General features: G+C 35.1%; 1 protein-coding gene across 1 annotated transcript in view; it reads right to left on the bottom strand.

The window, feature by feature from the left end:
• LOC150096982 (uncharacterized) overlaps positions 1-15,755 on the bottom strand; it is a 203,773-nt gene that overhangs the window by 62,226 nt on the left and 125,792 nt on the right. Inside the window, exons 10-11 of the mRNA XM_090408360.1 lie at positions 12,781-12,961; positions 4,244-4,307 (exon numbers count right to left, since the gene is read on the bottom strand). Of these exons, the coding sequence (XP_090264486.1) occupies positions 4,244-4,307; positions 12,781-12,961 (245 nt within the window). The remainder of the gene's footprint in view (positions 1-4,243; positions 4,308-12,780; positions 12,962-15,755) is intronic.

The raw sequence follows: 15,755 nt of genomic DNA, 5'->3' as shown, positions 1-15,755 counted from the left end.
CTTTATGAGAATTTTTCAATTGAAAGTGAGTTAGTTGATCTCATATGGAGGTAGAAGGTTTTTTCTCCAAGAAACTTGGATTTTTCATGCAACATACTGGCCTTCAGAACATGCGCAATTTATAGACAAAAATACTAGCGGTGGTGGGCAGCAGATGGTGTTGGTGTCGATGATGATGGTAATGGTGGCTTAGTGTAGTTGGTGGATTAAGCGGTGGAGATGGAGAGTTGTTGAGTAGATGCCCTCCCTCAATGAGTCTTTGGACTCCTTGAAGGTGTCACAAAATAATAATAATAATAGATTATCACCATCCCCATTTCAGAATGGTGAGGAGATCAGTTTTTTTATTTTTTTTTTATTTTTTTTATGAAAGATCTTGAATAAGATTTCTTAAATTTAGATAGAGAGTCTTAAATAGAGAGTACTGCTATCATCACCAAAACTAATTAGGATTTATGTTAGAGAAAGAAAATGATTAGTGTATAAGAGACAAAGCATGAACAAAAATATAGAGCCACGGGGTTCTATTGATAAAGAAACTGATGAGAGGAAGCCATCGATCAGGACATACAATGAGCAACTGGAGAGGAAACTGGAAATCCAATCGCAAAGAGCAGGAGGATAACCATAAGATGGTAACTCAGTAAGAAGAAATTGATGCCAAACATTATCAAATAATTTGGAAATATCAAGAACAACCATGAGTTTTTCCAAATCTTTACTTGGCCTGTGTCCAAAGGTCAAGAAGGTCAGCTGTAGAATGAGAATGGCAGAATCCATACCAAGTTCTCTCTGTAAATGGGTACTCTTTTCTGGCCTTCCATTATGTAAATCATGTATGATCTTGCTGTTGATGCCTGTAATACTCAGAATAGTGTAGAAAATAACCAGTGGCCAACGTCGAGTGGCTTTTGCTACCAAATAATTAGTGCACTTTTGATCTAAGGCAGTGTTTCCCAACCTGTGGTTCGCAGACCCCCTTGGGTCCACGAGTAATTCAAAGGGGATCCATGGGATAGTTTATTTTCATTAAACTTTATCTTACATGTTGCTCACACCTGGCCTAATTGATATGTTCATATTCTTCCGAATATCTCCATTTATAACAGTATTGCATTGTCATAAATGACACATTTAGTGTTGTAAAATTGTAATTTATTACTTCAATTTTATGATATGTAAAATATAAAAAATTTCCATTTTGGATTTTATGGGGGCCGCGGTGAATTAACATTCGTTACAGGGGGTGCATAGTTATTTCTTCATTTATATCATCGTTTATTTATAATTTTACAATTATAATAGGGAAACCAATCAAAACAAATAAGTAGTCTGTGTACACTAAATCAAAAACTTGCAGGTAATTGGTTGAGATCAAAGCCTGTGCTGGTCCTTCTAGTTTTCCAACTTCCACAGATATACTGTGAGCCTAGGTTAGATCTCTAGTGGGTGGATCTTTAGACCAGTGCTTCCCAACCTTTTTCACTTCACGGCACACCTCACAAGCATAAATAATTTCACGACACACTATGAAGGAACATTTTTCTATTAACATGATTAATTTCTTCTATTTCATACTGGGATTCAATTAATAAGATCTTTCTTTCAATTTTGCATTCTAATACAGAACATTCCAGCTAAACATTCGTTTCAGATAAGTCTTCTTATGCAGTCATAAGCACGAAATAAACGAAATAAATGGAATGAAAATACCTAATCCATACATCCTCAGTGATTGATATTTGACATAGTTTTTATATCGCATCTATGAACTAAATTGTCAGATTTGACTGAGTGAAACTGAGATTAAATTTTTAGAACACTTATTTTATAAAATTATGATGTGAAAATACAAAAGTAAAATTAATTATACACAAAAGAATTACTATGTATAAATATGCTAATAATAATAATTTAATGACAAAATAAACATTTTAAGTATTAATATAAATATCTACAATATTCTTTTGCCACAGCTAATACATATATTTCCTTCTTATTTCAGTGAGATACTTGGGCTTGTTTCTGTGAACACAACTTTTTTTATATCTGGGTCTATGGTCGAAAGAGCTACACGCAATTCATGATCAAGACTCTTCAATGATGATCTCTTTAAATTCTTGATAGTGAGCATAGAAGAGAAACTTTGTTCACACATGTAGCAAATGGTAAAGAATGTTTATAGCTTTTTTGCCAATGGATGGAAACTCTTTTTTTGCAGTTACCCAGAATTGAGAAAATGGAACATCCTTAAACTCAACTTCAAGGGTACGATCATTTTTTAAGTCTAATAACTCCTTTTCTTTCACTGATAAATCGAATGCCATGTGATCTAATGAAGATGCAAATGGATTTTGAACCCAATCGAATTTCTTTGTCTCCGTTAATTCAAAGTAGGTGATGAAACTTTCTCTCAATCATGCATAGGTGTCGATCTACAAGTTCTAGTAGTTCTTTTTTAGGATTCGAACTACAACACCGACTAAACGTTTCAAGGGAACCATTTTTCACCACATCTTTCCAAAGTTGAATTTTGTTTTTGAATCCATTAATTTTCAGTGCAAATTAATATATTCTCAGGCGGTCCTTGCATTTTTCGATTAAGTTCATTTAGGTATTCAAATATGTCAGCTAAGTAGGTCATTTTTTGCAACCAGTAATTGTCTTCCAACTTAGCTGAATATTGAGAGTTACCCTCAAAAAATACTTTTAATTATTCTTTCAACTCATGAACTCTGGACAGAACTCTCCCTCTCGACAGCCAACAAACTTCAGTATGGAACAACAAAGATTGATGCTCTGATCCCATTTCATCACATAAAATTGAAACTCTATAAAGCCAAATAATTTTTTTCCCCTCCAATTTCAATCAGCAACAATAACATGTCCTTCAGCATTTCATTGTACATTGTAAAAGGTACCTAGATTTGGCAGGAAAATTAGGATGGCAACACCTGTTACTTTATTCTATCCAAAGGATGGAAATTTCTTTTAATAAGTTTTAACATTTTGGTAGCATCAGCTCCACTGCTGACCATTATAAATTTGTCTTTGTACTAGCAATTTTCTGATTAAACATAATTTGAAAATCTAACACTGTTGTGGTGAGAGGAGCTGTGATCTGCTCCCATACCCACTTAAAGCTGACTGGTTGGATTTTTGAGTTCTTGTCTTTCATGTCACCCAGAAGAGTGCATCTTCTATACTGAGAGTAGCCTGATTGATAGCTTTATTTGCATAGGCTTTCTTTTCCTTGATATTCTTCAAAGAAGTATTCTGGAAGTTGTTCTTTTTTTCCAGTTATTTTTCTATCTCAGGAAACTCACTGTCAGCATGGGTTATGTAGAAGGGGTGTTAATTTTGTATGTACTTGATTCAGTTTTTTCCCATATGATCCACTGCACTGTCCTGAGAAAGATGTAAAGGCATATATGTTGGTTGTTCAGGCTACTTCTTTTAATGTTCTGATGTTTAGTGTTTCAGTTAACTTCACACCTATGGATTAGAAAGATTACGAATAAAATAACTGACCAAAGTCTAGAGACTACTTATGAAAGTTTGAGGAAAAAGCGAGAGTACAAGAGATATTATCAATGCCAGAATCATGTTAAAAAAGAAGGTTATTAGAAAGTATCTTGACATCATTAGCATTCAAGGATATGCAAGCAGCACTGATCTCAGTTAGTATGATCATTTAAGCAAAATGAGAAAGGAAACGTTTGCAAAGATGGTGTTTTAAACTAGAATAGTAGAAAAAAGGCCCAGAGGGGAAAAAAAAAGCTCCAGAAAAATTCCCACTGCACTGCTAATGGGCCAGTTGCATGCAATACTAGACTCTTCCCAAAATAAACCATAACCTTCTGAAGGTGTGGTCCATTTCCACCAAAGGGATCCTGGTACTTCATCTAGTATCCCTACTGTCAAAGGCTATCCTTCTAATTAGAGGAAACAAAATCTCAACTGATCAGATGGTAAATGACTTTCACTGCCCAATGAAACATCACAGCCTTGTTTATTGGCAACCTGAAGTGAGTGATGCTAGGTTTGGTTCCCAAAGCAGAAGTTATGACGTCTGTCCACCCTTATTTCAAAAATACACAGTGAATAATACTCTTCAAGCATATAATAATTCATGTGCTTGAAGTTTCACATCATCAATTCTACAACTTTCTACCACAAAAAATTATTCTTTTGGTCCTTATCGGTTTACTAAATTGTACAAAAGTGTGAAATGACTACTTACTCTAAACTTTTCAACTACTTTATCCAACTGTTGTTTATAATTCTGCTTCAGTTCTTCAACAAGCCTAGAAAAAGGAAAAAATGTTGTGATCTTAAAAAATTATTCTGCTACTAAATATACAAGAATGCCCTCTTATACAATAATATATAACCATAAGAAGTTAGTGTATATACTTAAAATTAGAGCAGGCTTTTTCAAACTCAAGAGAATATATATCCTCTTCTCCCTCTCTGGGGAAATGAGCCATGCCAAAGTCCACATAACAATATCAATCATGGCATTTGCAGAATAATACAATATACAATGATTGAATCTCTGTAGCTCAGTTGGTATAGATTAGCCTTCTGGTTGGAAAGACCCAGCTTCAAATCCTGTCTATGATGCAAGGAACCTTTTCTCAGGTCTTTTCCCTCCCATAAAGTCAGGTTTTACATCCCTCAGAACAAACAAAAAACTGGACTGTAAGCCTGGATCTATAGCCATAAATAAATTAACAGTCATGATAAATTAATTCAGCCTGCACATCACTCCTGTACCACATTCCCTTAGGGAATGTGGTACAGGAGTGATGTGCAGGCTGAATTAATTTATCATGACCCGAATCGGTGGGGTTTACCCATCCTAAGGGATAGATAAGTTCAAGAAGAAGAAATAAATGCTTAGCTTAAAATTCTCAATTTCTACACAATATCCAAGATTATATTCTGTAGAAATATTCCACAGGGAATGGGATTTGTCATGTAAATGTTGATGAGGAGAGAATGATTTTGGCTTTGTGTTTGTTCGGTTCAGATCCATCAAACATGTGCAAAGATGTCTATATATATAAGGCATTAGAGAAGAATAGAGATCTGCAAGTTGTCCAATTGTGTCAGGCAAACTGCAGACAAGACTATATAAAAGAACAAACAGGTATATTATTATGTCTGCACACGAATGCTACGAGAATCAGAAACAGAGAGGTATAGTTTGTTGCCTTAGTCCATAGGTTGCCAAACTTTTTCAGGCCACCGCCCACTTTGCAAGACATAAATTTTGTAATGCCCCCATTATAACAGTTTGAATAAAACCATATTTCAAATACTCAATACTGTACTGTCGACATTTCTTCTTATATTCAGACATAATGAAGTAATAAAATTTGCAAAAATATTCACAAAATAAAAGATTTAATTTACACTTTGTATGACTCCACTTATCTATCACACTTTCGACTGATGATTGTTGGCAAAGCACACAAAAAATAATGAAACTTATTCCTAAACCACTGGTATTTATAGATTTGAAATCTAGCCCGAACTGACTTGCATGCATTGACTTGTTTGCGATACCATCGTATTCGTGCTTTGAACAAGTCACTGCAAGCATCCATATTCCTGTCAAAACATGCTGAATTGAGTGAATTACCTACGTAATAGTTGACCGACATACTACTAATTAAGACTCGTCTGCTGTGTGGATAGACTAAAGCCTGTATGGCACGATCAGTTTTTACAATAGCAAAAAATTAATAAATTTTTTAAGTATATAAAAAATAGAAGTTAAAATATCCTGTATGACACGTTCAATTTTCTCATTGACATAGAAAATTGACTTCTATTTCTATCTGACATGGTAAATTTTCAAATGATTAAATAATTGAAATAGAAAACTGATAAAAAAAATTGATCGTGTAAGATGGGCATAAGATGAATTAAAATTCAATATTTAAATTTTAAATGATTATCTAATCGCAAAATCATGAAAATAATTAATTTTTAAATATATATTATTAATTTCTTTTATAAAGAGCCACCGACCCCTAGACTGCCTGAATGCTCCCAAATGCTTCTAATCCCACTATAGCCCCCCCCCCCAGAAGGCTTCAGTGCCCACTGGGGGTGGGGCGGTACCACCCACTTTGGGAACCTATGCCTTAGTCAATAGGTTCAGTTGTGACCTCAGATTGTAGGTATTAGTGAGACCTAGCTATCAGAATTAGGCTAACTAACTGGTATCGAGTGTCAATGGTACGGTATTTTTAGAAAGGATAGGAGAGGAGGGGATGTGCTGATAATGATATCAGATGACTTGAATCCAGTTAGAGTTGAGACCTATGATTATAGTACTAACAATATTTTATGTGGCAGTGAGTTTGAAGCCATCTGGTGTGAGGTGGAATCTAACAAGATCAGTTACATAGTGGGATGTTGTTATAGACCTGGTGGATCGGTTGCTAGTGATGAAGAAATACATCACCAAATAGAAAAGATGGGTGTGAAAAGAGTAATCATAATGGGTGACTTTAATTATCCAAATATTAATTGGATAGCAGTAGAATCTCGTGAGAAGAATAAAAATACATTTATTGAGCTGATGCGGGACAATTTACTCAAGCAGAGCAGCATGTGACGGAAGGAGCTCTAGGTCAAAGACTGTTAGATATGATTATAGTATCAGAGGATGTTTCAGTTAAAGACGTAACTATTCTGCCACCGGTTAGTGACAGTGATCATGAGGTACTCACTTGAGAGGCACCTAAGTTACGAATGTTCCATTCAGAAAATGTTACATGCTTAACTACAAAGCAGTATACTGAGTTCAGTGGAATGGGATCAGTTGCTAGATGGAAAGAATATCGCCAGTTCATGAGAAGCATTTGAACAATACTTAAATTATGCGATATCAGAATGTGTTCTGAGAGTTCGAAGAATAAATAGGGTAGGAGTCAAATGGATGTGTAATCTTATTAAACAAGAGATTCGTAAGAAAAGGACGATTTGGAAGGAATACTGTGTGCATAAGGATGACATCAGTTATGAATGTTATAAGCAGCAAGATTGAATAGTCACTAGTGTTGTATGGAAAGCAAAGTCTGAGTATGAAAAGAAACTGGCTCTGCGTGCTAAAGACAACCCACAAGAATTCTATCGATATGCTGCAAGTAAAAGAAAGAATGAATATGAAAGGATAACTCTTCTAAATCCAGATGGAGTGAGGGTTACAAATGCAGAAGAGGTTGTTCAGCTAATGAGTGCCCATTTTGTTAAAAGCTATCAACCTGGTATACACAACATTGAGCTCACTGATACTTCTTCACTGGATGAAGAAACGCAGGTGTATGAGGAGGGGTATGCGCTATTGCACAAATTGAATAAGAATTCAGCAATAGGGGCTGATGGGATATCAGCACATATGCTAAAAGAGTGTTCAGCTGAACTGGCCATTCCTTTGACCAGGCTGTTTAATATGAGTCTTAGAATAGGGAATATTCTGCAGGAATGGAAGGAATGAATGGTAATTCCACTGCACAAAGGTGATGCAAAGACTGATGTATCCAACTATCGACCAATTAGTATCTCAGGCATGGTGATGAAGATTTTGGAAAAATTGTTTAGGGCTTGCATTCAGAAATGGGTTGACAGTGAATCTCTACTTTGCAATGAACAACATGGGTTTACTAAGGGAAGGTCATGTTTAAGCAACTTGTTCACATTCAATAATAATATTACCATTGGACTAGACAAAGGGAATGGATACACCATGATAGACTCTTGCATAAATTGGAGAAAATGGGTTTGGGTTATAGAATATTAGCATGGATATGAGGATGGCTGACTGACAGATATCAAAAAGGGGTATAATCTTGCAGACTCACATCCCATTTGAGCCTGCAAGATTTAAGGTAACAAGTGGTGTACCACAAGGATCAGTTCTTAGTCTACTGTTATTCAATCTGTACAGTAATGGTATTAGGAAGGATTTGACAAGTGACATTCAGCTGATGATGCAAAGATAGGTAGGGTAATCAGGAATGGTGCTGATATGCAGTACTTGCAGAATGATTTGAATAGACTGGAATTATGGGCATGGGAAAACGGGTGTCAGTTCAATGTCAGTTCAATAAATGTAAAGTCATTCACTTCGGCATGATTAGATATCCAATGTCGTATTATATTGGCAGGATTATGCTAGAAGAAACTGATGAGGCTTTGGATCTTGGAGTGTTAGTAGATAAGAAGTTGAAGTTCAGGGGCCATGTGGCAAAGATTGCAAATACAACTCAAAAGATAATACAATGCTGAAACATACATTCACATGTAAAGATAAGGATGCTATTTTGCCACTTTACAAGGTCTTGATAAGACCTCACTTTGACTATTGTGTGCAGGTCTGGTCTCCTGGTTTCCATTGTGATTCTGATATATTGGAGATAGAGAGAGTACAAAGGAGAGTGTTAAAAATGATATCAGGATTGTGGACTACTGATTAGATTGAGAATTTGTAGACTGCAGACACTAGCAAGGAAGCAGGAGAAAGAGGGGTGATATAATTGAGACTTACAAACTTCTGAAAGGTCATACAGGATTTCAATTGATGGAATTTTTCAATTTATGGAGGGTGGGGAAAGAACAAGAGGGCATCCTTGGAAGCTAAGAATGAAGGCTGCTAAGAAAGGGGTGAGTGCTAGATTTTTCTCTCAGAGGATGGTATGTGATTGGAATGGGTTGCCATTGGATGTTGCGAGTGCAAGCAGTGTGAATGAATTCAAGAATTATTATGATAGCTGGTGTGTGTGTGTTATGTGGTCTCCCTCGATGAGTCTCTGACTTCCTGGAGGTCTCTCTTAATAATAATAATATAAACTCTGAGTTGCAAACATGTTAACACAAACTTTATACAACACAATTAATGAAAACAAAACCTATTTTAGAAATTTTCAACGCTGCCATCTAAGTAATAATAGAGTATGTAAATATGCATAAAAATTATTCAAGATGAATTAGAATCATGACTTATTCACAATGACAGGAGACAACAATGATTACAAAAGGAGAGCTCACATACTGATGCTATTGTAAAACAAATAGAAAAAGGCTGAACTCAGAAAAGGCTTTTGGTAGAATTAGATTACAGGATATTTTGTAATATTAGTATCAAGAAATATACCACTGCAAATTACAGAAATTATAAAAGATATATTCAGAAAGTGATCTGCCAGTTCTGACTTGCCATAATGATAACAGCAAATGCAGTTTTATGTTCTTGAAAGGAAATGCTAACAGATTAGCCAGAACTCCATAAGAGATTAAATTACAGGCACACAGAATTTTATACACTCCAATATATGTGTTAATTGATGAAGTATGTTCCTGGGAGAATGGATACAGATTGCTAGTTGGATGTGTATTTTAAAGTGGCATGGAGATTAAGTTTATTATAGTAACAGATGGGAATAGTTTTATTGTAACTGCATATGCCAAGTAAGGGAGAGTTGAGTGAGTGTTTGTGGGCGTATTCTATTTTATAGGCGTTGCAGCCATTGCAACAAGGTATTAATGGAAGTCAGAGATGATATGAATAAGCAAGAGAGTGGACCAGTTGAGACTGATGTGGTTGTGAATGGAGAGGAGAATGTGAAAAAAGGAATGCAAATTGAACAGGGAAATGGGTTGGGCCAAGGGGGGGGGGGGTCAGGGAGACATTGTATAAGTAGAGTGAATTCTGAAAGTGTAATGCATGCAGGTATGTGAATGGTCAGCAGAGGAAAGTAACTGCTTGGAATACATTGGGGGGTTGAGTTGGGAAGGGGTGTATATGGGACAGAAGGTGAGTAGGTAGGAGCAAGTAAGGAGAAGTCACAGATGGAGATAAGCATACGTAGGACTGGTTATAAACCAGTCCTGTGTATGCATTTGCACACTCATATAGTCAAATAGAGTATATGAGTGGAAAAATGAGTATAGCTATCAGTTCTATGTTGCAAAGTACAAGGTCTTGAAATATGGTAGGCAGTGTTGGGATGCAGAGTATATAATTAATGGAGAAACTTGAAGGAGGTGGAGGAGATGAGAGATGTGGGAGTGATAGTAGACAGAGACTTTTGCCATAATCCATTGGAATGTTCTAAAATTGTAAGAACATCCCAATGGATTATGGCAATAATGAGGAGGACATTGACATGAAGAAGCAAAGAGCTTCTTCATGTCAATGTCCTTTCAGGCCACACTACTATACATAGATTCAGTTGTCTGGTTTTCAGGGGAAATGAGGATGCATTGCAGGAGATCTAGAGAAGGTTTACTAAGCTTGTGTCAGGTCTATGGAATGTCAGATACAAGGAGAGATTGAGGGAATGTAACAACCTTGTGAACAGAAGAAGAGATGACTGAGACATATAAGTTAGTGAGGTGTTGTTACCAGATTAATGTGGAGGGATGTTTTCATAGAGGGAGGCAAGGATAGAAATAGAGGCCATCCCTGAAGGTGTATAAGGAGGGTGTGAGCATGGAAATGAGAAGCAGGTTTTTTGTATAGTGTAGTGAGTGATTGGTGAGCAGAATGCACTGCCTGAAAGAGTGGTGAATGGAGAAACTGAATGGATTTAAAGCATGATTCAATGATCTTTTTTGCATGAGAGAGTACAGATCTTCTGCGATGAGTCCTTTGACTCCATGGAGATCAGATGTTAATAATAATAAAAAGAAATGATAATAATAATGAAGTCCTTATTAACAATGAATATTTTTTGTTTAAAAATTGCATATATTTGATTAATGCAATTTTTTCTGTTAATTAACTTTTGTTATTATCGTATATTATCGTGTATAATGCGATCCACGTATAATGCGAACTAGAAATTTTGTTTGAAAACTAGCCCTAAAATGCCATGTCCATGTATAATGTGATCTGTTAATCTTGTTCCATAACATTATAAATAATACAATACGAATTAATGAAAGAAATATTTATTTAAAAACAAAATGTTAAAATACAAGATGAATTAACGAAAGAAATATTTATTTTAAAACAAAATGTCAAAATCCTTTAAATTCTTCTTCATCTTTTGAGTCGTCAAACATTTCATTTATAAATTCATCTGTAGGGATTGCATCATCAGTGTAGCAGTTGTCGTCATCGTCTTCATGCTCTCCAATTTGTTGTGCATCATCCTAGCTTTCGTATATGACGTGCTCTTCGGATCCATCCATTGAATTACTTATTCCACATTTAAGAAATGAGTGTTGAATCATTTCAGATAGTATCAAATCCCATGCTTCTTTAACCCAGCTGGTGACTAGGGTGATCTCAGGCTTCTGAAAATTCCCACCCTTTGTCATCTTCACCAAACCAGATGACATCCATTCTCTCCATTTTTCACGTACTGGTAAGTGATCTTTAAATGGCTTATCAAACTGACATCAAGCGGCTGCAAAACGGAAGTTAGACCACCTGGTATGACTGCTAGGCTTGTACATAGCTCACGTGCTTTCTCTTTGCTTGCCTCTGTTAAATGTGCCCGGAACATATCCCAGACTAGCATGCTTTGTTGATGTAACAAGCTACCTGGACGTATGTTCCATACTTGATCCAGCCACAATTGTACACGTTCTTCATCCATCCAACCTTTCTGATTGGCGCGAACAATTACACCTGGTGGAAATTTCATATGCTTCGGAATTTTCTTCCTTTTAAATATCATTGTTGGCTTTAATTTAGTTCCGTCTGGCATGCATGCTAGAACAACGGTAAAATGCGTTTTTCATGTCCCGTTGTTTTTATGAAGACACCCTTTTCACCAACTGAGTTTACTGTTCGATTCCCAGGCATATCAAAGTACATGGGTGTCTCATCCATATTGCCAATTTGGGAAAGTTCATATCCGTGACACTTCCGTAGTTTTATGATAAATTTATGGAAGGACTGCACTTTTTCTTCAAGCTGCTTTGGTAACTTCTGCACAATTTTTGTTCGGTGTCATAATGTTAATGCTTTGCGTTCCATAAATCTGTTGCACCACCCAGGCGAAGCAAGAAAAGATGAAATACCTGGTGTGTCCTTGAATTTACCATTCTTGAGTTGTAGAGCTTGAAAATTAATTGCATTTCTTGTTACTATAATGCCATCTTGTCGATTCATTTAACTCTTCTTCGAGTTCTGGAAAAGATGCTACATCTCCACAACGGGCACATTTCGTTTTGGGAATTTTTTCAAGACTGTCTTTTTGCTTATGCCAAAGTCTAATATTACTCTCTGCTACACCAAATTCTCTCATAGCAAAACTGTTATTATGTTCTTCTGCAAATTGCACGACACACAATTTAAATCCTGTTTCAAAAGATGAATGTTTACATTTCTGTTGGCTCATTTTCAGGATAGGTTTGTTTGACGAATAATATTTAAAATGAACTGTGGTTAAACCGATATACCCAACTGTGCTCTATCATTCGGCGATGGAGAGCTCATGCACAGATACGATGCGCGCTCGGTCGCCAAATGAGAGTGGGTCAAGTAGATTTGGGTGCATAGGCATTAGGTAGTATATATTGTGTGTTCAAGTCTAATAAGATGTTATATTTTTTTAGAATCCGCATATAATGCGAACCCCTAACTTTAAGTAGTATTTTTTACCATAAATTTTTTGCATTATACGCAATAATATATGGTACTCTATAAATTTAACCTGTTTTACTGAAAAGAATTTTAAATAATTACAAACTGGCAATATTAATGATAAATACATTAATATATAACAGAATAATCCAACTTTACAGTACCTGTGGCACTTCTGGACTGTTTCAATGTGTCGCTGATATGGAATCATTTCATCAGTTTGTTTAAACATTTCTTTATATCGACCTTCAAGAATGCCATACTTTTCCTGCAGAGATGCAAGTTGTGAATCAAGATGGTTTCTCTCCATGCTAAGTTTTGAAATTTCCATATGAAGTTCCTGCACTAGACAGTAAACATCTCATGTTGCAAAGTGAAGATAATTTAATAAACTAAAACAACATTGTGCTACCACAAATAACACTTATTTTTTAATGATTATTCTAAATACTGAAAAGTGTTTGATCTTTAGTACACTACCATGGATGGAAGAAAATGCTAGAAAAAAAGAAGAAATTTATTAATATTTGTTTGGTTTAGTCAGAAACGATTGAAACAACTAAGACTAATGAGGTCAGTATATTCTATCTGTTAACTGTGTATTTTCTGGTCATATTGCCTGTTATGCAGAATAATAAACCTCATTCTCTGGGAAAGCCTTGAAATAAATATTAGTTAAATTCATCTTAGAAAGCTGAAAAGCTTTTATTACCCTCACATATATCACATGGATTCAAACACAGAGCTTTCCAACTGAAGAGGCCATACATACAATCTTGAAAATATACCATGGAGGTGGCTAGCATTGAATATGTTATTTAAATTAAGGAGATATTAAATTCCACGTTATTTCAAAGCCGAATAAGAAACTCAAAGATTGGAATCAAAAAGTTTCATGCCGAATATAGTAAACTATAAAAGTTTTTTCGGCTTTTATAGTTTACTATATTCGGCATGAACCACTTTGATTCTGATCTTTGAGTTTCTTATTCAGCTTTGAAATAATGTGGCATTTAATATCTCCTTAATTTAAATATTGCTACATCACCGAAGTGAAGCCTATTGGCTCTTTTATTTAAGAAATGAATATGTTAAATAGTTATATCCTGCTATGATTGCACTATGTTAACCATTTTCTTATTCATCACATCACAAACTGTATCATTTACTATATATCCCCCCCCCCGAACCCAACAGGTTTTTATTCATAGTCCTATGCATTTAGTGTTTCATTTTAATATGCACTTGAAACATAAATAAAGTTTTTAGCATTTAAATGAACCTCACTGACATATGTCTTTCTGCATTTTATCATGAAAGTAAATGTGTGTGGGCGTGCATGAGAATTAATTAAAAAAATTAAAAACATTTACAGTAAAACTATAATAGTTTTACTGAAACGTTTCACTTACATGTCTTTCTGTATTGTACCCATCAAAATAAATATGTGTGTGTGTGTGCATGCGCATGTGTGAGAATTCAATTAAAAAAAAAGTAAAACAATTATAGTAAAACAATTTATCCAACCTTCAAAACAATGATCCTTCAATTAACCAACCTTTGTATTTTAACAACTTTAATAAATTTAGTTTAATCCTTTATCCAAGTGTAAGCAAACAAAGCTTACACTTGGATATTTTGCGCCTGAAAATATCTTCAGGACTGGGGTAAGATAGTACAACACCTTAATAAAGGTTGAAACTGGTCTGGGTAGTGGCCCTTCCCTTAATGCATAGCAGTATACATCTCTGCAAGGAGATGTGCTTTGCATTATCGGAGATACTGAGATAAGGGGAGTGATGAGAGCTTGGTCCACCTTTGCTTGGAGTTGCCCAGTCCTGAAGATATTTTCAGGTGCAAACTTTGTTTGCTTACACTTGGATAAAGGATTAAAGTAAATTTATTATAGTCTAACCAAGTGAAAAATAAACTGTTAACAGACTTCTGGTACAATACCATTCACTTATCCAATTCTTGAATTATCTGAATAGCAAATTTCTTTCCCGCTGATTAGATAAATATTAAATTCTTCTTATTTTATCCTCTTCATGCTTCATGGCACATAAAGCTGAGATCAGTTTCCTCTGGTTACCTCTGTTTTGTGTGTGTGTGGGGGGGGAGACAAACAAACAGTAGATTACTGTATATAAAATAATGACCCATTTTACATACCCATTCATACTTTAAATTTATTGAGTCAAATATTTTCTAATCTTATTTAAGGAATGCTTGTGGAGACAAAAGTTCTTCCTAACATGGATTTTAGGCCAGGTGGCCTGTTCTGGTCTCATGCCATCTCTTTTTTGGTCATCTTTTCTTCTTTTTCCACTTATTTTATATCTGTATAATATTTTTGGTAGTCTGTTGTTGTCCATTCAATTTTTGTGGAGACAAAAGTTAACATATTCAATCCACAAATCAAATGCAAAATTATCAATTTACAAACATGGATGCATCTTGTCCTTAAACTTCCAAATGTATGTTTTCCAGGACAATTCTTAAGCAATCTAATTTAATGGAGGTTTCCAAAGAGAAACAGAAAATAACAGCAGCAAATGTCCTACACACCAAAAAAAAAAAAAAATAATAATAACAATCCATATCTGTACCATGCTGTAAATATATCTCATCTCTGTTTCAGCAGGAAATACATTAATAACAGTACTCACAATCTTTAACTGTATAAAGATGAACACAACTACTTCAATTCCTGTGATTTTAGCTGACAGCTGTAAGGTCCATAAATAATATTTACATGGTTTTCCTTTTCAAATGTCAACCACAAAAGTTCAGATCACATTTTCCAATAAAAGTAAATTACTTCACCCAAAAGAACTTTCAATAATAGTGAAAAACCAGTGTTTTGTCCTTGTATTTATTTTTAAGAGAATCTTTAACAACTTTCCCCTTCTCTTTTTATATAGCTTCTGTTCCTTTTTTTCACTTCGCTCAATGTATTCATTTCTTCACAGGTCCATCAAACGTTCTATTCATATCACAATATAACATATTCTGCATTTTCCATTACTGCAAATGAGTAATGGAAAATTCTTATGAATGGTATCACAATCAGCAAAGAGCAGTTTGGTAATGACATACAAGGTGTTATCAGTGGTATATTTGTTATAATTGAGACAAA

This window comes from Typopeltis vanoorti, chromosome 18 (assembly GCF_054136105.1).
Source record: "Typopeltis vanoorti isolate ZY-2024b chromosome 18, IOZ_Tvanoo_1.0, whole genome shotgun sequence".
In the NCBI taxonomy this organism is placed as follows: Eukaryota; Metazoa; Arthropoda; class Arachnida; order Uropygi; family Thelyphonidae; genus Typopeltis; species Typopeltis vanoorti.
The sequence above is the reverse complement of the archived record's forward strand: the minus strand, read 5'-3'. Positions and strand labels throughout refer to the sequence as shown.